The sequence below is a fragment of the Cebus imitator genome, unplaced genomic scaffold, assembly GCF_001604975.1.
Source record: "Cebus imitator isolate Cc_AM_T3 unplaced genomic scaffold, Cebus_imitator-1.0 Scaffold17, whole genome shotgun sequence".
Taxonomy (NCBI): Eukaryota; Metazoa; Chordata; class Mammalia; order Primates; family Cebidae; genus Cebus; species Cebus imitator.
The window spans coordinates 3638631-3663993 of record NW_016107332.1 but is presented as its reverse complement, the minus strand read 5'-3'; the positions used below and the strand labels follow the sequence as shown (position 1 = coordinate 3663993).

Here is a 25363-nt window from a genome sequence, read left to right as displayed (position 1 = left end):
CTACAGGTGTGCGCCACCACACCCAGCTAATTTTTTTGTATTTTTAGTAGAGACAGGGTTTCACCATGTTGGCCAGGATGGTCTCAATCTCTTGACCTCGTGATCTGCCTGCCTCGGCCTCCCAAAGTGCTGGGATTACAGGCGTGAGCCACCATGCCTGGCCCCCAAAATTTTAAATTATACTTATCTTTAGCCAAAGAAAATGAGTAAAATAGATGTGTTAGACAGGTTATTCGTTTGTTAGCTTCTTCCTAAATGAAACAGACCACTTTGTTCATCTCCCCAATCAGTTTCTAACTCTCCAAAGCATCTTCCACACTTCCCTGACTCTCATTTCCTATATGCAATGTTACAAAATACTCTTAATTTTTATCCACAATAATTTTTAATATCATAGTCCTTCATTCCACTTTTAAATGACAATGTTCAATCTCAGGCCATTACTAATTGTTGCCTGGGCAACCACTATAGACCTCCTTCCCTCCAAATTCCAATCAAACTCCTATACTTTACCTAACCAGCTCTCCAAATACACCAATCTCGACACACACATTTTATGTGCAAGAACATTCAATGTCCCTCCACTAAATTCAGGATTAAGTTTAGTCAACACATCCTGGGAGTACTATCATGCAAAGACCAATTTTGCAGCCTTATAATCTTTTGCTATCATCTATTTACCACAAGGCCCAGTTCAAATACTGTCTTTGTACCTTCCTGGAGCGAAATCAATTTCCCACTGTTTATATAATCTCATGGCCATTTTATAGTTCTTTTAACAGTTGGCATAAGCTACAATGTTTTAAAGATATTTATGAAAATATACCCCATGTAAAATCTGAAAATAGGGGAGGAAACTATATTAATCTTTGCACACGTTATCAACTGATATTCATGCATGTCTAAAAGTGCCTACATTAACACTGTTGTGAACCACATTTTCTAAAACATAAGAAATGAAAACAGCTGAACCAAGTTCTTATTCCTAAAGGAGTTTAGAAAATTTTAATATTTTCATTCTGATTTTGGGACTTCTTGGAAAGAGAAATGATTATACAACACTATTTTTTACCCGATATTCCAACATTAAGGTAAGCCTTGCAGCTCATGATTCCCTGGAGAAGTCTGCCTCTATTCCATATTCACCCAGATAGCTAAGTGTGGGGTGTGTGTGTGGATGTGTGTGTGTGTAAACATATTTTGTATTTAACACTCATAAACACTCAGTCAAGATGAAGATATCACCCATCCCAAAGCCTCACCTACATCGTTCTGGGTAAGTCTTCGGCGTTTTGAACCATCCAGGTTGGCCATTTCAATCACAGACTGCTTGGCATCGCACCAGTACAACTTGTCAGTTAAGAAGTCTATCGTTATTCCACTGGGCCAGATTAGATCAGAGCTGGCTAAAACCAGTCGGCCAAGGCCTTGGAGGGAAGAACTTTCAATTCGTGGATTAATCCCTGTATCAGTCCAGAATAATCTCCTTTAATCAAGAAAGCACACAACAAATAATATCTGCACAAAAGACATTATTCTGTTCTTTCATCTTTGAAAATATCAATGTAAATTACTTCATAATATGCTAAAGTGGCACACTAAGGAATACAGAAGAAGAGACAGCACTGTGTGTTGGACAAATAATTTTCAAAAGCAGAACAATTAACTTGTCTGTGTAAAGCATCTTTGAAAAGAAATGTTGAATTAAGGCTCAGATCATCAGATAAAAAAGAAATTAGTTTAAAAATTGCAGTATATGACCAATTAAAAGTGTTTTTAAGTAAAATATTCTTGAATTCGCATTTTGTACTGCAAAAAGGCAATGAAATCTTGCTAGCCTGTTCTTCTGTTATGTGTATGTAAAATTCACTGGATTTGTAAAACTATAACATAAAGGAAAGGTCATAATTATCTGTTATCCAGTTTTATGCAATGTACTCTATTAACTCAGTTAATTTTAACTTTCATAAATCATGTGTTTGGCACATATTTTTTGAAGTCAATATGGTTCATATCTTTTCATTGGCCTGTTTAGAAATGGTTACATTCTCACAGTTTTAATCATTTGGCTGGCTCCAAATCAATGATCAGCTACTATCAATATATTATCACCCATCAATCATTGCGAAATTTCCAGCGTAAATAAAATAGGGTTGGTTTTTATCTTTTTTTTAACAACTAAGAAGAAATCCTTTATTGTCCTTTAATTTCTAAATAAAAATTTGTCACTAATTCACAACTAACAGCATAGTCTTCTAACCTTTCACAATTTCAATTTTCTGTCATCTAAAATCTAGGAATGACCTCTCATTTGAAGTTATGATTTTTCTAAATAAAACTCATATGTCATACAATCCAAATATCCTTTTCTGTTCAGCAAACAAGTGCAGATTTTTAAAGAATATAGATGATTCAGTCTAGTCAGTAAATGAATTACAACGTATTTTTCTTTCAAAAAGAAATCGAATTTACTTAAAAGAGCCTATAAACAATAACATTATTATACAAGAGTAGAAAATCGAGACATTAAAAGGACAGGAATTCATGCTAGCCATATCATTTCTGAAGATTTGAAAAAATTGCAGGGATTTTCTTGGTCTGTGGTTTTGCACACTAGCATAGCAACCATGAACTGTCACGTGACCTCTGTAGAGCAGTGCCTTATTTTTACAAATACCTACTTGGCCATTGGATGAACAGCAATTCCTCGTGGTTGAGAGATGTTCTCCTTAATTATTATTTCGGGATGTTTTCCATTTAAATCACTCCTTCCGATCAGAGATTTCCTAAAGTATGTGCACAATAAGGGAGTTTGTTAAAATAAATTTACTTTTCAAACAAAAATACTCCTTTTTCCTCTTTCTGAAATGCAAAGATAGGCATTCTAAACCAGCTCCAATCTCTGTCTCTCTCTCCCTCTCTATTACTCTTTCTCTCCCTCCCCACCACCCACAAACAAAGGAGCTGCAATAAGCCCACAAATATTATATTTTTAAATACTTTTAATTAGTATCCCAATATTTATTGCAGGTATTGAAAATGCACAATGACAGGATAAGATAAAAGGGGATTGTGTGGGTGGCTGGGTGAGGACATTCTCTTTATGACCTCCAATCTCCTGCTGAAACCAATGGAGGCCAGAAGCAAAGAGACTGTTAGCCTCGTAGGATCATGAAGAGGGGGGAGACAAGCCAGCAGAAGGACAATACATGGAGATTTACATTGGCTTTAATTTTCTTTCATTTAATGCGAAGACAAATGGGTATACAATTGTCCCTTGGCATCTGTAGAGGATTGGTACCAGAACTCTCTGAAGATGCTAAATTCCCTAATATAAAACGGCACAGTATTCAGATACAATCTATGTACATTCCTCTGTATGCTTTAAATCATCTCTAGATTACTTATAATACCAAATAAAATGTAAATTCCATGTAAATAACTGTTATAAGTTATTAGGTTTTTTTGCATTATTTTTATGGATGTATTCTTATTTTTAACTTAATTTTTGAATAATTTTGATCCAAGGTTGGTTGAATCCTCAGACGTGGAGCCTGCAGATAAAGAAGGCCAATTGTACTGAAATATTTCTTGCTAACCTTTACATTAAAAAAGAACCCAATGGAATCTGGCAGGGTATAAAATTCTTATTTCCTGATTTTTCTATTTATTTGTCAAATATTTATTGAGCACCTACTGTGTGCCAGGGATTGGTCTAAGCATTGGAGATACAATAGTAAATAAAATCCCGTCTCTGTCCTTATGGAGCTCACAGTTCAACGGGAACAGACAGAGAGGGAGGCAGAGGTGGGTGGGGAAGAGAAAGGGTTAGGTGGATGGGGAGGGGAAGAAAAGGTGGTGGGAAAGGGAAGGAGGAGGAGGTAGGGGAAGGTAAGAGGGGAAAGAGGGAGAGGGGATTATAACACAGCACATGAAAGACCACGCTGAGAAGAAGCATGTAAAGAATATAATTGGAAGACTCTGGGAGGGTGGCAGGGTGGGTAGCCCAGCCAAGCAGAGAAGGATTCCTGGAGATAATAACAAAGGAGGATGAGAAGCAGGCAGCCAGGCAAAGGTGAGTGGGGATGCAAAGAGTACCCTAAGCAAGGAAATGTGCATGTATGAAGTTCTAAAGTGCTGGACCTAAAGAATATGGGGCAGTCATACTTGCATGTTAGAAAGTTTGCTGTGACTTTAGTGTGAAAAGAGCAGGGCAGGCAGGAGATGATGGTGATAAGATAAAACTGGCTGGATTCAAATGCTAAACACAACTCTATAGCATCCCTGCCCCCTTCAGGAGCAAACAAGGGCTGAGGAGCTGCTGCTAGGAGCAGATGGGACCACAGACAGAGGGGATATAAATAGGGCTAAGAAGAGCCTCCCTTCCCCCATGTACTGCCTGCTTTCCCTGTTTCCCTACTTCAAACTAGAAAATATAACCACCTTTAATTCATTCAATAAACATCTGTTAAAGGTCCCTCACCTTGCTCTTGAGGGCAATGTCTGCATGAAACAAGCCTGCCTAGAAACACAGAGTAGTACCACTCCCTGCTCTCGGTTTTACAGGATGCTAAGGAGACCTTCTCCAGTGGCTGGCTCACCAACTCTATTTTGCAGGCACTGTGAAGGGAACAGGGCTCTATATGCCTCTCTCAGACAGTACACAGAAGAGAGGTGAAGGTAAAACTCACTCAGTGCCTATGCTGGGTCTGGAACACTTTGCAAACTACCAGCTAAAGGCAGTGGAGAATTTGAAACAATTTCTACTCCAGTGCCACTTTAAAAAGATAATTTTTCTCCCGGATGAAGTGGTCATAGGAAGGATACTGCCAGGTGGAAGATATTTTTGAACTTAATGTGTTAAGTTCTGTTCTCAGACACAACTGTCGCTGGGCCTCTTCCCTTGGTGGGAGGGAAGAAATTCTGAGGCCACTTGCTTGTGACCAGGGGAGATGAAACTGTCAGTTCTGATCTCATGATGATCTCTAATCATCTTAGAGATGAGAGACATCATTTCTAAATTCTGTTTCAGGCAGGAGTTAGGTGATGGGACTTGAGAACTACGTACGCTCCTGACTGTGGAGCTGTCTCAAGGCAGGATTGCTGGAATTTACTTTTAAAGCTCTCCCAAGGCATTCACCTAATAATTTACTCCTATTTGATTCAGCTAGAGAGCAAACCTCAAACTCCAGTGTTGGAAATGAGAAAGCAAAGACCAGCAGGGACATTTGGGTTCATGGGAGTTCAAGCATCACCTTTAATCTAGTGGTGTGTCCTTGTCTGTCAATCCATTATCTAATCGTCCCAATGCCACTGAGATCCTCCAAGAGAAAAACTCACCCCCCTTCTAGGGTAACAGGTGTCCATCAAAAACCCTAGAAGAGTGATTTTTTACCTTATATTAGCTTTTGTTACCTCAAAAAAAATGAGCAAACATAGCTTATATTTTTACCCTCTTGATTCTTTACTGGGCAATTGACCTTAGGAATCAGTATTCCTTGATACTAAATAACAGCATTACCATTGGAATTATCAATTTGCTTCCTTCCGACAGTTAGATGTCAATTTGAATCTGTCTTTTCCTATGCCAAAATGAACTGCAAGCATCCCAGTTTGGCTCTTTTGATTGGCTAAGAGTTACCATGTGATCTAATATTATGAGATTGGAATTTCAGGTATTTAAGTCCAATTTCTAGGTAATATCAAGGTTTTCAAACCATAAACCTCTCATTTCCTGACAAATTAAAGGTTTTCTTTTAGCAGCTGCCTTTATAGCCAGGAGGACTTAAGAAGGGCTTGTTATTACTGAAGACAATGAACTGGGGAATTTGGGGTCTGATTCTCCAGGAAACAGTGGTGCCTGTCTATCTCCCAAAGGCATTGCCTCTGCAGTCGGTACCACGGTGCTACTAATCAAACACTGTTAAAATTAGAGGTGCCTTGTGAATGTGGGGAAATATGAGAAGACTTGGCATCCTTAGAGGGCCTGAGAGTGGTTGACATCTGTCATCTTGATCATCGTTTACCCTTACGAGAACAACCATGTACAGCTCTGTTATTATACACAGCTGCCATTTAAAATATTCTTTTAACTAGGTTCAACACAGAGGAGGTCATTATTATAATTTTTATAATTATTACAACTGAAGTTGATTTAATTTGTCACATGACTCTGAGTCAAGCACATGTTAAATCCACGCTGGTTTGGGGTGGTGGTACGTCTCTGTGACGATTAAGAGCACACGCTTTGCAAATGGCCATCCTTGGGTTCCAATTACAGATCCACGTGGTACTTGTTGACCGCCTGACCTTGGGAAAGTTATTTTACCTCTTCAATTATCAATTACAGATCCCCATGGTACTTGTTGACTGCCTGACCTTGGGAAAGTTATTTTACCTCTCCAATTATCAATTTTCTTAATCTTTAAATTGGAGATAACAAAACTTAACTTTGGGGATTTCATAGTGTCATGGATATAAAGCACAGTGTCTGGTGCATTGCAGTTATTCAGTAAATAAACCCTCAAATAACAAAGAAATGAAGGTATAATTAGATGAACAAATGAATGAATGAAAGAAAATATGCTCACCTTGGATGTAAAAGGGCCATATTATTGATTAACTGATAACCACATCATACATCTGGTTGATTTTTTAAAACCTGCTTCCCATATAGGTTTTACCTGTGTGGAATTATTCATATCCTGATTAAAAGAGATATTCTGGGACATAAAACACCTACCCCTGGGTGGGCACAGTAGCTCACACCTGTAATCCTAGCACTTTGGGAGGCCGAGTCAGGTGGATCACAAGGTCAGGAGATCGAGACCATCCTGGTTAACAAGGTGAAATCTGGTCTCTACTAAAAATATAAAAAATTAGCTGGGCGTGGTAGTGGGTGCCTGTAATCCCAGCTCCTCAGGAGGCTAAGGCAGGAGAATCGCTTGAACCAGGGAGGCAGAGGTTGCAGAGAGCTGAGATCACGCCACTGCACTCCAGCCTGGACCACAGTGTGAGACTCTGTCTCAAAAAAATTTAAAAAAACCACCTACCCCCAAGCATAGAAACCCATTCCCTGGGACTTCTCCTTCTGCATTAGAATTGCTGATTTCACACAGGTGAAACCCTAATTCTCCTCTTTACTTGGCTGCATTGGCACAAGATGTTAAGGATGGCCACCGTTTCACTTTCTGGCTTTCAGTTACTCAGAATATATTCTAGTGCACGCTGCAGCTCTAATATTATTCTGTGAAAGACCTGTGGTTAGCAGCTTCTCTCGCAGTTCTGTGAGGAAGTGGGCTCTCATTAGCACACATAAGGGATACAGCCACTTCCTTCCTGCTTCCTGCCATTTAGTTCTGAGGTTCACGCAGACCACATACACACCAAGTACAGTAGCCCTTCCTGCAGCTCTGAGAGTGGGGTTTCACAAGTGCACTCTGGTTCTGTTGTTTCCCACTGCAGGGAAACAGAGCATTCCTCTTATCTCACGCGCTTTCCTCACAACTCCAGCTGCAGTTCTCCTCCCTCCTTCATGCTTGTTTAACAGGCATGTAAACTCCCTAGGCAACATTCTAGTCCAAGATTTGTCACTTGCATGCCAAAGTTCATTCCATGGTGGCTCCCTCTGAGAATGTACACCAGTCATTTGGCAATTATTTATGTGAGGCCTTATGACATTTCTTGAACTGCTATTTAGACCAAGAATTTATATTAATATTTTTTGCTGGGGAAATATACCTTATCTCCCCAGCTAAATGAAGAGCTGGCTAAAAAGATGGAGTACATCTTAGGCTCCTATATAGCTCCCATGTGACTTAGGAGAAAGACTTATATCCATAGCAGATGCTCAGAGAATGCTTATTGATTATATTCAGACAGGTTTTGGGTTTCCCTGATAACAACAGCCTGAATGGCCAAAACACAGGCTACTTCTTCTTCTTCTTCTTATTATTATTATTATTAAAGTTCTGGGATACATGTACAGAATGTGCAGGTTTGTTACGTAGGTATAAATGTGCCATGGTGGTTTGCTGCACCCATCCACCCGTCATCTACATTAGGTACTTCTCTTAATGCTATCCCTCCCCTTGCCCCCAATCCCCAACAGGCCCTGGTGTGTGATGATCCCTTCCCTACGTCCATGTGTTCTCATTGTTCAACTCCCACTTATGAGTGAGAACATGCAGCGTTTGGTTTTCTGTTCCTGACTCAGGCTACTTTTCTTAGTCTTCAAAATCCTCCCATGCACACAGATGAAATCTTGATGAAAGGAGGAAGTGGAAGCAATGTGGACAGCAATGGTGGCCTCTTTTCTCCAGTCCCAGCCAAGTGCCCAGCAACATTTTTCTGTGTTCAAAGTGGAGATGAAGCCAATAGTATTACCTATCCCATCACTCCCATCCCACGTAGCTAAAAACTGAAGCAGAAAACATACCCTCTGTCTGTCCAATAGAATCTACGGCCAATCCAGTCCACAGCAAGACCTTCTGGGACATCTACTGTTTCCTCAATGAGCCTTTCTCGCTGGGAACCATCCATGTTAGCTCTCTCTATCCACTTCAGGGCTGTATGGGCAAAGTATATCTACAAAAGAGGACGCAGACATTTCTGATTTTTTTTTGAACTAACGTGGAATGTATACAAATGATGATAGTCTTTAAGTTGTACAGTGTATCTGTTAAGAGCTTGACTTTAGAGATAGGCAGACCTGCAAATAAACTCAAACTAGGCTGCTTCCCAGATATGTGTAACCTTAAGCAAGTTACTCAATGTCTCAGAATCGTAGTTTCCTCATTGGTAAAATGAGGATAATAATACCAGGTTCATCAGACAGACAGAGATATAGCTATCTCCTTAGCCATGTATCTGGCACATATTGCTATTGCTATTGGTAATTTATTAACCCTTGATCATTGGTCAATGACTTAGACATCAAGCGTGAACTATAGTGGCTTCTGAAAGGGAGCAATGATTTGCAATTAATGAGGGCTACAAGCTGGCTTCAGTCCATAGCATCCCACTTCACTGCAAGTCAAGAGACAGTCGCTGCAGGTCAAAACTGGTTCCCAGTTTTGTCGCTTATTTGCCTGATTGCTTTGGATAAATTCTTTAACCTCAATTTTCTCAACTGTAAAAATGAGGAAGTTAGAATAGGTATTTGCTAAAGTTTCTTTAGTCTCTAATCTTCTATACAATCAGATGCCAGGTAATGACATTTTGGTTGACACTGAACTGCATATACTATGGTGATTCTGTAAGATGATAATAGAACTAAAAAATTTCTGTCACCTAGTGATGTTGTAGCATTCACAATGTCATAGTGCAATTACTTTATTTTTTTTATAAGTTTAGTGTAGCCTAAATGTTCAGTGTTTATCTATAGCAATGTACAGTAATGTCCTAAGTCTTCACATTAATTCACCACTCACTTACTGACTCATCCAGAGCAACTTCCAGTTCTGCAAGCTTCATTCATGGTAAGTCTCCTATAAAGGTGTATCATTTAAAAATATCACTTATACCATATTTTTTTACTGTACATTTTATATGTTTAGGTACACAGATATTTACTATTGTGTGACTTCATTGCAACAGTATTCAGCGTAGTAACATCCACACAGGTTTGTAGCCTAGGAGCAATAACCTACCCCATATAGCCTAGGTGAGTGTAGCTTACACCATCTAGGTTTGTGTAATTGCACTCTGTGATGTTTGCACAATGACGAAATTGACTGATGACACACCTGTCATTAGTGATACATGACTGTAATTTCATTTTAATTCATCCATCTTGTTCAATAGAATATCTTACCAGTTCAGTTCTTTTTCAGTCTAGTATGCAGCCTATCACACAGGAACAAGAATTTCCATAAGACTGTTTAAAAATGACCCAAAGCAATATACAGATACAATGCAATTCTTATCAAATTACCAACAGCATTCTTCACATAATTAGAAAAAACAACCCTAAAATTCATATGGAACCAAAAATAAGCCTGAAGAGCACAAAAAATCCTAAGCAAAAAGAATAAAACTGGAGGCACCATACTACCTGACTTTTATACTATAAGGCCACAGTAACCCAAACAGCATGGTACTAGTATAGAAACAAGACACATAGACCAATGGAATGGAATAGAGAACCCAGATGTAAAGCCACATACCTACAACCAACTGATCTTTGACAAAGTTCACACACAAAAAAAAATACACTGGGGAAAGCATATCTTATTCAGTAAATTGTTCTGGGGAAATTGGAGCACCATAAACAGTAGAAAGAAACTAGACTCCTATCTGTCACCATATAAAAAAATTAACTCAAGATGGATTAAACACTTAGTGTAAGACATGAAACTATAAAAATCCTAGAAGAAAACCTAAGAGAAACTCTTCTGGACATTTGCCTAGGCAAAGAATTCATGACTAAGTCCTCAAAAGGAAATGCAACAAAAACAAAAATAGACAAATGGGAATCAATTAAACTAAAAACCTTCTGCACAGCAAAAGAAATATCAACAGAGTAAACAGATAACCTACAGTATAAGAGAAAATATTTGCAAACAAGGCAGTTCAGAAAGGGCTAGCATCCAGAATCTATAAGGAACTCAAACAACTCACAAAGAATAAAACAACCACATTAAAAAGTGGGCAAAGGACACAACCAGACATTTTTCAAAAGAAGACATACAAGTGGCCAATAAATATTTAAAAAATGCTTAATATCACTAGTCATCAGAGAAATGAAAATGAAAACCACAATGAGATAGCATCTTACACCCATCAGAATGGCTATTATTAAAAAGTCAAAAAACAACAGATGTGGGCAAGGATGCAGAGAAAAAAACAACTCTTATACATTGTAGGTGGGAATGTAAAGTTGTAAACCTCTATGGGAAAAACATGGAGATTTCTCAAGAGCTAAAAACAGAACCACTTTTTAATCCAGCAATCCCACTACTGGGTATCTACCCAATGGAAAAGAAAGTATTATATCAAAAAGACACTTGCACTTGTATGTTTATCACAGCACTATTCATAATAGGAAAGTCATGGAATCAGTCTAAGTGTCCATCAATGGATAAGTGGATTTTTAAAATGTGTCATATATATATATATATACAATGGAATACTGCTCATAAGAAAGAATGAAATCATTATGAGCAGCAACATGTCCACATCTGTTCAAGCAACAAAACCATACCTTATTTTCCACAGGGTCATGATCTAGGGCATAAACCATTCCCATCTGCTGGATGAGCAGAGTTCCATAGTCTGTTCCATCAAAATGCATTTGTCGAATATCTTGAGAATTGGCAAACAGCAAAAATGGTTGTGGTCCTGTTAACCAAAGTTCAAATATGGCTGCATTTAAAATGTGCCTTAGAAACTAAGAGGCATCTCTGACTCTTCCCTTTCATTGTACCTTTTGCCTCAATTTCTACAGTGCTTGTTTTCTTTAATTTCCCTCTAGTATGGTATAGGTGAAGAGAGGCAAGAAGATGTCCTCTTCCAGGTGACATATTGCCAGAATTTCATCTCTAGCTTCTTCCCTCTCCAGGTGTTTGCTTATAATTCCCACGTGTTATGGGAGGGATCTGGTAAGAGATAATTCAATCATGGGGGAAGTACCCCCCATACTGTTCTCGGAGTAGTGAATAAGTCTCATGAGATCTGATGGTTTTATAGGGGAAACCCCTTTTGCATGGTTCTCATTCTCTCTCTTGCCTGCCACCATGTAAGATGTGCCTTTCACCTTCTGCCATAATTGTGAGGACTCCCCAGCCATGTAAGCCTATTAAACCTCTTTTTCTTTAAAAAAAAAAAAAAAAAAAAGAGTGAATTACTTATAGAAAGAGCCAGCATTAAATAACCAACACCATAGCTAAGTAATGTAAGTCTTAGGGTTATATATCTTCTTGTTTCATACATACTGAAAGACTAATAGTAGTAGATTATATACGTTCATGTCTGAATAAATAACTTTCTCTGGCCTGGACACTTCTTAACGGTAGGCATGATGATTTGGGTTAATAGCAAGACCCTTGATAATTTTAAGAATTTAGATTATGCTATATTAATGAAGGCCCTGAGAAGTTAACAGTATTGGGGTCTCACTAGGGCAAGGTATACAGAATCATCATTATGTTATAGCATTATGAGCATTATATATCAAAAACATAATAAGCCTTCAGGAGATATTAAATCAATTTGGTATAAATCTAGAATTTCCATGGCTGTTGAAGGGTGCAAGAGATGTAATATCAGAAGACAAAAAAAGGAGCTGAAGCATACAAATTTATATTAAATTTTGATATAAAAAAGACAGAGTTTGTCAAAGTGTTGTGATTATATTCACTGGAGAGATAAAAAATCAATCAACAAATACTTATTAAATATCTCTTAACTATAAAGCGTTTTAAGACTATTCTTATCACGATTTTCCTATCTGATATGGCAAACCTTTCTGGATGCTAATTAAGAATAGAAATATTCTTTAAATGCATGATTACTAGTTATATTGTTATTACTCATATTACTGATATTTACAATGTATTTGCCTTTTTTCCATTTCAAAAATACAAAATCATACTTTCTAGCCAGAAACCAAAAGCAATTTACTTGCCATCTTTCTAAACGAAAGGTTTTCATGAATTTTTTTTTCAAGGACACAGTTCCAGATAACCAGAGCACTAACCTGAAGCTGCACAGCTTTTTTTGTCCAGCTGTAGGTCATACCCAGGAAAGCAATCACATTCCCAGGATACTGGGCTTAGAGGAATGCAGAGCTGGCTACATCCACCATTGTCAGGTGAGGAACAACCTACAAAAACAATTGCTTGGTAATGGTGCTATGTCATCCAAAATATAATCAATTTTCATCAAAGGATGGGGTGATTCAACCATACATAGATTTTTTTTTCTTTTGGGATGGAGTTTTGCTCTTTCACCCAGGCTGGAATGCAATGGTGCAATCTTGGCTCACTGCAACCTCTGCCTCCTGGGTTCAAGCAATTCTTCTGCCTCAGCTTCCCTGAGTAGCTGGAATTACAGGCGTCCGCCACTATGCCAGGCTAATTTTTGTATTTTTAGTAGAGACAGGGTTTTGCCATGTTGGCCAGGCTGGTCTCAAACTCCTGACCTCAGGTGATTCACCCGCCTCAGCCTCCCAAAGTGCTAGGATTACAGGTGTGAGTAACAGCGCCTGGCCCATATGTTAATTTTTAAAAATATTTTCACAATCATTCGTATGGCTGCAATCAAGGTTATTTTTCTGAAATTAAAATCTAAATGTCACAGTACCCTCCTTCCCTGTAACCCAACGTCGTGGATATCTGCACATTCCAATGACCCTTGTCCTTTTATTCTACCAGTGAGTTCAAGAACAAGTGCACTGGCAGCTGGCTAGAACAAATAATTCATTGGATGAGTTTGGCAGCTGGTCTAACTCTTTCTAGTGAGTAATATTTTCTCTCTCACATTTTTAGCTGCTCGACTTTATTTGCTCTCTTTATTAAAAATCAGAAAGTCACACACAACTCTTCTGCTAATTCTGAGTTACATCCAGTTATCTATATACTTAAGTCTCTACGAAGATAAAAGTAGAGAGGTGTTTATTAGGTGCGAGGAACAGACTAAGCACTCTGCATCCGAAGCCTCATTTAATCGAGGAGGCGAGTATCAATATCTACAGAGTTGAAGGAACAGAGACCAAGAGAGGACAAGTAACTAGACCAAAACCAAAACTGCTAGTAACTAGTAATGCTACCTCAGGACTGCCAGGCCTCAAAGCCCTTGCTCATAATCACTACGCTATGCTGTCTAAACAAAAACAAAAACAAAAAACTCAATTTAAATCTATATTAATGTGTTGTATCAATATCTTTCAGTGTTCAATATTGGAAAAACGATTCTCCTTTGACAATAAGATCAATTTTTAGATGTCCCTGAGCAAATGTATGTTTTCAAATAAAGGTAAATAAAGCAAATAAACTCACCGCTACACGTTTTCCCATCTCTCTCAAGCACTGAGCCTTCGGGACAGAAACATAAAGGACCTTCTGATGTCAGAACACAGTCATGGCTGCATTTGGACACATTGCTTGGACAGGAAACAAGTTCTAATTAATAAAGAACAAGGTCAAGATTAGCGTTAAATCAGGTTAGTAAAAAATTATTGCAATTAGTTGCTAATACAGTATTGCTAATATTGCCAGGTGATCCTCCTGCCTTGACCTCCCAAAGTTTTGGGATTACAGGTGTGAACCAGCATGCCTAGCCTTAATTTTTTAATGTATGATCACGGTATTGTGGTTATACCTGAAAATTCACTAGACATTAAATGATAGTAAGAAATTACAGTTAAGTATTTTAGTACTGTGATTATGTTTTTTACATGCCTATCCTTTAGTGATATACAATGAAATATAGTACCCAATAGTTATTTTTAAAAATTAAAAGAGATAGACAGTGAAATATAAGGTAATACAGACAAAGAAACAGGAAAATATCAATAATAGATAGATGACAGATGATTTGTTTCCCAACCCTAGAGATTTTGATTGATAGGTCTGGGGTAGAGTCCAGTCATCCATGGGTTTTTTTTGTTTTGTTTTTTGAGACAGACTCTCACTCCATCACCCAGGCTGAAGTGCAGTGGCTTTATCTCAGCTCACTGCCTCCACCTCCCAGGTTCAAGCAATCCTTCTGCCTCAGCTTCCTGAGTAGCTGGGACCACAAGTATGGACCAACATGGCTGGCTAATTTTTTTAAATATTTTTAGCAGAGATGGGGTCTCACCATGGTGCCCAGTCTGGCAGTTGTCCATGTTTTAAAAAGCCAAACAAAATAAAACTCCAAGGTAATTCTGATTAAAGATCACCAACCCAGATCATAGCCACCTTAGAAACATATTAAAAATGAAGAAAAATAATGCAATAAATACTGGTTGCTATGACTTACGATGACATCGTTTCCCATCAGGAAGCAGAACAAATCCTACAGGGCATGTGCAGTAATAGGATCCAGGGGTGTTTTTACACCCAAGAGTACAGCCATGATTCCAAAAGGCACATTCATTAACATCTGCACAATGACAACAGCAAAATACATTCAAATGGTTACTTTTTGAAAATAAATTGTGCTATCTCTAACAAGTCATCACAATGTAGGGTATCTCATATTTGTATATGCTGTAATTGATCTCAGCAAGATGTTTTCCATACTCTAGCAAAGGGCAAAAGAAGTCAATGAAATGATGATAAAAGCCATTTCTAATCTGTCACATTTTATGCATTTTGTTATTCCTGAGACAGAGTCTGGCTCTGTGCCCAGGCTAGAGTGCTATGGCAGGATCTTGGCTCACTGCAGCCTCTGCTTCCTGAGCTTGAACGATCCTCCCACTTCAGCCTCCTGAGTAGCTGGGACTACTACTCAGCTGTTGCACCACAACACTCAGCTAATTTTTGTGTTTTTTTGTAGAGATGGGGTTTTGCTATGTTGCTCAGGCTGATCTCAAACTCCTGGACTCAAGTGATCTTGCCTCAGCCTCCAAAAGCGCTACGATTACAAGCGTGAGTCACCATGTCTGGCCCAGCTTATAGTTTCAAATACAGATTTTCATTAGAATTTAGAATTACCCTTGGAAAAAAAGGTAGTAGTATTTCCCTTGAAAAGATATAGCATGCCATTTAAGTTAGGGACTCTTGAAAGCTCTTTTCAAGCTCATGACATTTCTTTTTTCTTTTTCTTTTTTATGTTTTGAGATGGAGTCTCACTCTGTCACCCAGGCTGGAAAGCAGTGGTGCAATCTTGGCTCACTGCAACCTCTGCCTCCCAGGTTCAAGTGTTTCTCCTGCCTCAGCTTCCTGAGTAGCTGGGATAGCAGGTACATGCCACCATGCCCAGCTAATTTTCGTATTTTTAGTAGAGACAGGGTTTCACCATGTTGGTCAGGCTGGTCTTGAACTCCTGACCTCAAGTGATCCACTCACCTCAGCCTCCCAAAGTTCTGGGATTACAGGCATGAGACACCGTGCCCGGCCCCAGCTTAGGACATTTCTTGTTGTGCTCTTCACCCTTCAAGACTGACTGGAGCCCTTCCCCTAAATGTGGAAACCTTCTCCAGCAGTTTTATTCTGGCTGAAGCCCCAGCCTTCCAGCTCACTCTCTCTATGCCATGGCTTCCATCCATTGGTCCAGAGGGAGTTATAATTATCAGGCAGATGCTAGATTTACCTGAGGTCTCACCCCAACTAATTCCACTGGATGAGTGCTGCAGTCATTGTATCCCTTTCATCACTGCACTACTACACCTTCCAGGAAAAAAGACATAGTATTTCTCCTGGGTTCATTGCACTTGGTCCAGAATCTCAAAACAGGAGGATCCCTAGACGACCAGCCTGGTTCAGTTTCCCAAGCTTCCTACTAGATCTTCATGGGATAAGATAAGAGTCACATATTCTTTGAGAATCTATGATCACTATGAAACCACTCTCCTAAAAATGTACATGTACTGAAATTTTGCACACAAACACAGAGGTGGGTAGAATCCACTTAGAGAATCCTTGACTTATATCAATCCCTAAGCATCTTCTCAGAGTGTTTGATCTAGAAACACAAGATATAAAGAAGATATGAAAGTATTATAAAGGCTGCCGGGCGCGGTGGCTCAAGCCTGTAATCCCAGCACTTTGGGAGGCCGAGGCGGGTGGATCACGAGGTCAAGAGATCGAGACCATCCTGGTCAACATGGTGAAACCCCGTCTCTACTAAAACTACAAAAAATTAGCTGGGCATGGTGGCGCGTGCCTGTAGTCCCAGCTACTCAGGAGGCTGAGGCAGGAGAATTGCCTGAACCCAGGAGGCGGAGGTTGCAGTGAGCCGAGATCGCACCATTGCACTCCAGCCTGGGTAACAAGAGCGAAACTCCGTCTCAAAAAAATAAATAAATAAATAAAAATAAATAAATTAATTAATTAAATAAATAAAATTAAAAAAAAAAGAATACCTTTAAAAAAAAAAAGAAAGTATTATAAAGGCTTTACAAACAAGAAAAAATAAATAAAAAATAGTCTTCAGGGGTTGTGTCGGAGAGGGGCAGCATGGACTTGAAGTTGGTTTCCAACTGAGGCTCTGGCTGGCCCACTGAAGACAAGCTGCTGGCTCAGCTAGGCATTCCTCCACTCAAGCAGCGACTCTTCCATTACCTTCACAGTACTTCCAGTCATTACCTTCACAGTACTTCCGGTCTCGGCTTAAGATGTATCCCTCTGTACATGTGCACAAGTGGGACTGGGGGTCTTGCCCACACACGGTGCTGCTGCAGTTTCCTTTCCTCGATTTGCAAAGTTTCTGCTCTAAAAGAGAAGATGGTTTATTTGGAGTGGGGCCGTGTTTTGACAGAGGACACTGCTAAATCTCTTCCTGGTTCTTAAGAGATCTTATTTCCCTGCAACAACTGTAGGGGTATCTCTCAGGGAGGCAAATTTAGCCAGAGCCCAGATTCCACAGCATCCCAAAGCCCACTTTTTTCTCCAATTGTATTACTTCTCCAACAGCTCTCAGGATTGGGCGTCCTGATTAGCTGGAGATGTCATTTCTTAGGTTGTGAATACTAAACACTACTTACTAGCTTTTTCATTCTAATTTACTTTTATCACAAAAAAAAACCCCACAAATTCTGAAAATGAAATATCTGTTTAAAATATTTAAAAAGATTCAAATCTAAGAATGCTTTTTTTTTTTTGAAACAGTGTCTCCCTCTGTCACGCAGGTTGGACTACAGTGGCACAATCTTGGCTCACTACAACCTCAGCTTCCTGTGTTCAAGCTATTCTCCTACCTCAGCCTCCCAAGTAGCTAGGATTACAGGTGCACACCACCACAACTGGCTAATTTTTGTAATTTTAGTAGAAACAGGGTTTCACCATGTTGGCCAGGCTGGTCTAGAACTCCTGACCTCAAGTGATCTGCCCCCCTCAGCCTCCCAAAGTGAGCCACCGCGTGAGCCACCACGCCTGGCCAAGAATACCTTTTAAGTGTCATATTTATATGTTAGATATGTATGCTACTTAGCTGTTTTTAATATCATTATTTAATGAATATTTTTCAGACTTAATATACACCATTGCCATATCTCTGATCCTCAAATTTCTAAAGTTATTGCTGCCAGCATCCCATGTGTTCCAAATATCCCATAGTAAACAGTGAAATCTGCTCAGTGAGTTGAATTAACTAGCTATATTGAACAAGTGGTCAATTTGGTACCACCAATTTTCGAGCCAGAATCAAGGGCCAAACTAGTGACGCCTACAGTTGGCCCTCCATATCTGTGGATTCAACCAACCCAGGACTGAAAATACTTGAGAAAAAAATTCCACAAAGCAAAGTTCCAAAAAGCAAAACATGAATTTGCCACATGCCAAATACTATGTTGAATTCACAGAAATGAAGTGATGTAAGCTTTGTATTAGGTATTACAAGTAATTTAGAGATGATTTAGAGTATATGGGAAGGTGAGCCTAGGTTATATGTAAATACAACGTTTTATATCAGGGACTTGAGCATCTGCAGATTTAGGTATCTTGGGGGATACCAATCCCCCATGGATACTGAGGGACAACTCTACATCTCTTTCCAAAATGTTAATGAGATGTTTGTCTCTTTCGCACCTTATTTTTTGCCCATTTTAGAAACAACAGGACCATTGTAAAATACCATGGGAAATACAGGGGTAAGCTTGAGTGAGAGGGCAGTTACCTAGAATGCAGGTAGATACAGAGGTCAGAGGTCTGGCGAGAGGTGAAGGCCAAGGAAAACTATTGGGGTCGTGGATTCTGAAGCCATGGCATTGTTAAAATCAGCTAGAGCTGATGTATCATGGGAAGAGCTGAGGGCCTGAGGAAAGGGCTGCTAAGAACACCAGCATTGCTGGGAAAGACACAGGAAACAAATCAGCAAGAGCCTGTGCGAAGCAGGCAGAGGGCCTGAGACTGTTCTCCATGTAGGTTTGGTTTCTCAGATCTGTTATCTACTAATAAAGAAGTCTCTGCTGTCTATACCCATTTCCTTCTATTTCAAATCTGTAAAGATAAAATTGCAACAAATTTAATTCAATGATCAAATTGACTTTTATTTGGGATCAATGAATTGGGCAACATCTTACCTAAAAATAGACAGATGCTATACTGGGTGTGGCAGCATAGTCAATTTTGTGATATAGCTTGAGTGAGAACAAGGAAACAGCATGATACAAATAATGGATTGGATAACATCAGTTTACTTCAGGTTACTTTCCTCATAAAGGTTAAACCAGATGGGATTTCCTTATCGTACCAGTTAAAACTGACCTATTTGGGGATTTGGCTATCATCTCTCTCCTGATCCCTTAGAGAATCAGATAAACAAGTTAGTTTTGGTTCGGTGATGTGGAATTTTAGCATGCACAACTTCATTTTGGTTTGGTCTGTTGTGATCTATTGCAGGAGCTCAGTCCAAATCAGCTGTCTTCCATAAATTTTATTTAACATCACCAGACATGACCAATAACAGTAAGATTCAGTAGAAACATATTCTTGCCCCCTTGAAAATGTCCCTAGTGTATATCAAGTATGCCACCCTCCAGAGACTCTGATTTTGTCAATCAAAGGCTCAGGAATCTGCATTTTTACAGAATCAGGAGTGATTATGATGTCAGGAGGCTGCTTCACACCACACTTTGAGAAACACTGGCCTAATGTACTAATGAAGCATTACACCTTCATCTTAGTTACAAGCAATTACTTTTAGCTAGTCTGTGTTACTTCCTTAGTTATTTTAAACCTGTTTTTTCAAATCTCTTGACAGAATTAAATGCAAAATAAGTCTTGTCAACTCTCAATACCATTGCAGTATTACCTGCCAAATCAATTAAGATTTATCTTGAATGGTCTTGTGGATAATTGATTCCAAAAGTTTTATTTCTTTCCTATGGTTTTTATCCAATTATACATGTATAATCACATTATTTTTCATGTTCCATATGCTTCACTTAAGCTATCAAAATTTTAATCAAAATTAAAACATAAATGGCCTAAATTTTAAAAGTGAATGACTAAAATTAGAAACTTGCAAATATTGGAGAAAATTCATCCACTTTAAATGTCTTTTTAAGAAGGAGTAATATGTTTAACTTTTATTTTTATGAACTTTACAAGTTAGCAACAACAAAAATCCAGAAAGGTTTGAGTTGGCCTTTTTTTTTTCCCCCCAGGCTGGAGTGCAATGGCATAATCTCGGCTCACTGCAACCTCTGCTTCCTGGGTTCAAGTGATTCTCCTGCCTCAGCCTCCTGAGTAGCTGAGACTACAGGCTCCCGCCACCATGCCTGGCTAACTTTTTGTATTTTTAGTAGAGACAGGGTTTCACCATGTTGGTCAGGCTGGTCTTGAGCTTCTGACCTCACGTGATCCACCCCACCTTGGCCTCCCAAAGTTCTGGGATTACAGGCATGAGCCACGGTGCCCAGCGTGAGTTGGCCTTTCAATAGCACTGAAATACTACCACTTTCTTGAGGTAACAAAAAAAGCTGAAAGATTTTGCTTCTTATAAAAATCTTTCCTTTGCCTCATAAAAATCTTTCCAAACTCAGCATGCTAGATGATCACTGGATTACGAATCAGGAAAACTGAGTTTTGTCTTGGTTCTTCCTTTTACAGCACATCACTTTCTCTTTGACCTAAGTTTCCTAATTCATGAAATAAACTAGTTGAAATAGATATTCACTGAGATCCCTCTTTTAAAAAAATTCTATAGTTATAAACCAAATTAAATGTTTGTGATAAATTCTTCTGAGTTTATACATCTAAAGATTATCAAACCTTAATTACTGCTTATAGTCTGGTAACAGAAAAGCAAACTGTCTAATGAAGCAAACAACTATTGTCTCGGGTATAGACAATGCTTTGTTCTTCTAGATCCAATACATATTTTCTTTTTCCCCATGTCTTTCTACTACATCTTCCCTGGATTTGTGTCTGTTCTGATGATCATCACCATTGCCAGCACAACAATTATGTATATGCATCTTTTTCCCTTGATAAACTTCTGACGACAAGGCATGTGTCCTACTCATGTTTATAGTCCCAGTAACACCTAGCATGCTGCCTTTTACAACATAGGCATCCAGTAAACATCTAGAATACAACCACGAAAAATCCCTGTGACCATGTCACCTGCAATCTAACTCCCTATTTGTTTTTTCCTTGAAGTTCTAACCAACCTTAGAGCTACAACTCAAACAGATTGTCACAAGATGCTAGCCTAGTGCTTTTTCCACTATGCCATGCTGCTGATGGTTTTAGTGATGCTTATTAATATACATCACTCTTCAATAATGAACATAGGCAGTAAAGAAATCACTATTCTCCTCTGCCTAGTTGTGCTGATGATGTGACCTGAATTCAGATACTAAATACTTTAAAGGGTCATTTTAGGTAGTGGCAAAACACAGAGGATTGAAGGTTATATTTTCTTTAATCTCCTTAATCTTCTGCTGTTCTTTAGCTTCAAAATAGGCCAAAGCCAGCACTGAGACTGCTGCTGCTGACCTCAGATAACACTCCTTCTCAGAGCTGAGCAAGGAGGCTTAATGACCTCTGAGATCAATTAAAGCTCCTAATCATGGAGTTTAATGTCCACCACCAACTGCACCTGCAGTAACTGGCTGGCTAGCACACAGGCACTCATGAGCTTTACTATCATCAAGTAATCGATAGATTTTACCCTGGCCCAGTTCTGAAACAAGGCACTTGAGATTCCCTTTCCTGCTTTTTTCCACTAATCACCTCTTTGTCTACCTCAAATTCCATGAGTCCCAGCTACTCGGGAGGCTGAGGCAGGAGAATTGCTTGAACCCGGGAGGCGGAGCTTGCAGTGAGCCGAGACTGTGCCACTGCACTCTAGCCTGGGCCACAGAGCATGACTCTGTCTTAAAAAAAAAAAAAAAAAAAAAAAAAAGGCTCACTGGCTGGGTGCTCACGCCTGTAATCCCAGCACTTTGGGAGTCCGAGGCAGGCAGATCACAAGGTCAAGAGATCGAGACCATCCTAGCAAACATGGTGAAACCCCATCTCTACTAAAAATACAAAAATTAGCTGGGCATGGTGGCTTGTGCCTGTAGTCCCAGCTACTCGGGAGGCTGAGGCAGGAGAATTGTTTGAACTCGGGAGGTGGAGGTTGCAGTGAGCCAAGATTACACCACTGCACTCTAGCCTGGGTGACAGAACGAGCCTCTGTCTCAAAAAAAAAGACTCACCTCATCAACAAAGCCTTTCTAGTCTCTTCCATTCAAACCCATTAATTTTGGTCATTCTAAAGTCATAAATAAATATTTGGCATCCCTAGTATTTAGCACATAACAAAAATTTTGAATAATACTTTGTAAAGTATTTATATTTATCACATTTCATTTTCATAACAAGCCCTTGAGCTATGCAGAGCAAGTATCATCTTCCATTTTACAGATTAGGAAACAGTGCCTTGTTAAGGATCACAAAGAAAATAGAGTGTAGAACTGGGACTCTATTCCAAGCCCTTTGACTCCAGCTCCTCTCTTTTTACCACATATGTACAATTCTATGTGTGTGTGTTTACGCATTTGTATAAACATGCACATAAAACATGTTAGTTTTATGAAATGTCTATAAAATCCTAGTTATATTTTTGCTTCATTTGTTATTGTCTTCATCATTAATGAGTTCTCAATAAACGACTGCCTCACCTTCCTCAAAAAACTTCTCAAACTGAACAGTATAGAAGTTTATTCTTGTCAGTTAATATAAGTACAAGGAAGAAAATACCAGAATGGCCATTCTATGTTATTGGAATTCCTAATTACAGTACAAAAAGAAAAAAATGACCTAGCTAGAATTCAGCCACTTAGTATCATATCCATCTGTACCCTTTTAGGAATCAAAAAGCAAACAAATCAACAAACTTAAAGCACTTTAAAAATGCTTCTGGCCAGGTGCAGTGGTTCACACCTGTAATCCCAGCACTTTAGGAGGCCAAGGTGGGTAGACTACCTGAGGCCACGAGTTCAAGACCAGCCTGGCCAACATAGTGAAATCCCATCTCTACTAAAAATACAAAAATTAGCCAGGCATGGTGGTGGGCACCTGTAGTCCCAGCTACTCGGGAGGCTGAGACATGAGAAGTGCTTGAACCTAGGAGGCAGAGGCTGCAGTGAGCTGAGATCATGCCACTGCACTCCAGCCTGGGTGACAGAGCAAGACTCTGTCTCAAAAATAATAGAAAAATAATAATGCTTTTAACTCTTAGAAGAGCGCTTCCAGCCCATTGAGTTTTTTCTTATTGTATTCTCATTTCTGGCGATTTGGCTGCCCATAGCAGGAAGATGGAAAATACAAGGTATGATATGTACAACTATGATGTATCCATCATTAAAAATACATTTTAAAAAGACAAGGTGTGTATGCCTCCGCTCCCACTGTCACCACTGCACCCCACCCACATTCACCAATGACAGAAGTGGCTACGTGAGTCCAGTGTTCTTTCTTACTGAGCCCAGATGTAACCTTAACCTTGCATTCCAGACTGCCGGTGTCAATGGCTGGGAGACAGCAGGTAATTTCCCACACGGACTAGAAAACCCACGTCAGAGCTCCTTCCAGAGAAAAAATGGTACAATCTGAGTATGAAAATGGTAATAATTACAATGAATAAAAACATGTCAATTATTTTTTTAAATCCATGACTTTATAGTGATGCTTAAAGAAAAAGTGATCTTTGGAGGATCCTGGAGGGTTAGGACACTAACTCTTTATTTTGAAAACAGGTAAATTAAGAAACAGGACCAAACACTGAATTTTACCTTTCCTATAAAAGCTCCTCCTCTTTAGGATAATCATATATCTGATTTGGAAAGGTTCTTTTTTTGTATGAGAATCTCAGCTAATATATGCATAAATTATTAGAATGTAATTGCCTTGAATGTCTAGTAAAAAAAATAGGTCCAGGCAATGATAACCAGTAGCTTCTAAAATCATTAAGCAAAAAGCTGATGGGAAACTTGCAGTTGCCGGACCAGGCTGGTGACTTCTAAAATGCTAATTAATTTTGAACATCATGAAGAAGAATAAGAACCAGCCCTATGTGCCTTTAACGTGGTACAACGGGGGAGCTTACAGAATCCCCTGCAGTGCCACCCATAAAGCATTCTTGCAAACAAAATCTGATTCTGATCAGATTTCTAAGACTAAACTATCAGTTTATAGGTAACAAGGAAGCTAGACAAAGATGTCAAATGACACATGGGGATATAATCTGCAAAATCCAGACAGTGGAAAATTCTATAGGACTGATGACTTGGTTTCCTCAACAAGCAAGTGGCAAGAAAAAGCCTCAGGTTAGAAAATAAACAGAAGCCACAGCCAGGCATGCGAAAACCTGCAAGATGTGAGAACCAGCAGCAAGAAAGAAAACATAAAAATCATAAAGAGCAATTTCAAATATTTAAAAGACATTTCAAATGGCAGCCATTTGGTGTCAGGGCGAACTCAGCTTTGCCCCAAAGCAGTCCTATGCTGGCTGTAATGGCATTTATCCTTGTAAATGTGACTCTAGTCACTACGAAAATGTCAGTAACTATAAATGATGTTAAGAAAATATAGCAATCCATATTTTACTAATATTTCCATGAAGAATAACAGAATTTTATGTGCTTAAACTAATAATTTAAAATTACATGAACTAAACATTCATCTTTCCGTGATGATTCTTTTACAGGGGTTTCCAAATAACCAAAATTGTATAGTAGACACTACAGCAACAAAATAATCAAAATGAATCAGATCCCCACCTTGGCAATTTTAGCTATACTAATTGCTTCCAGAAAGAAGTACATTTCCAGGTGGAGACAATTATCCTTCATGAACTCACAGAATTAAATTCAGCCATCTTTTTGTGCATGAAATGAATGTAAAGTATTTTACACAGTGCTGGTAATAAATTACCTTCATTTCCCAAAGAATTTGCTTTTGAAGCTCTCTTATGAGCTTAAAACTGAAATCTACATTTAAAGAATACAGAAGAAAGCAAAAATATTTGGACCTTTTACAACATATCTAAGAGCAGTAAACTAGTTGTAAAATCCCCAGAAGTTGAACTTATTTTGAAATAATTGTCATTAACATGTGTACAAAAATGTTCCCACACTATTTCTGAGATTAAGATAATAGTGTAAGGCCAGGCGCGGTGGCTCAAGCCTGTAATCCCAGCACTGTGGGAGGCCGAGGCGGGTGGATCACGAGGTCAAGAGATCGAGACCATCCTGGTCAACATGGTGAAACCCCTTCTCTACTAA

General features: G+C 39.0%; 1 protein-coding gene across 2 annotated transcripts in view; it reads right to left on the bottom strand.

Annotated features, from left to right (window-relative positions):
* EGF (epidermal growth factor) overlaps nt 1–25363 on the bottom strand; it is a 91349-nt gene that overhangs the window by 37676 nt on the left and 28310 nt on the right. For both annotated transcript variants that reach the window (XM_017509715.2, XM_017509719.2), the window contains exons 6-13: nt 17232–17357; nt 14962–15084; nt 13998–14120; nt 12698–12823; nt 11204–11340; nt 8438–8586; nt 2682–2786; nt 1263–1486 (exon numbers count right to left, since the gene is read on the bottom strand). In XM_017509715.2, coding sequence (XP_017365204.1) covers nt 1263–1486; nt 2682–2786; nt 8438–8586; nt 11204–11340; nt 12698–12823; nt 13998–14120; nt 14962–15084; nt 17232–17357 — 1113 coding nt within the window. The remainder of the gene's footprint in view (nt 1–1262; nt 1487–2681; nt 2787–8437; nt 8587–11203; nt 11341–12697; nt 12824–13997; nt 14121–14961; nt 15085–17231; nt 17358–25363) is intronic.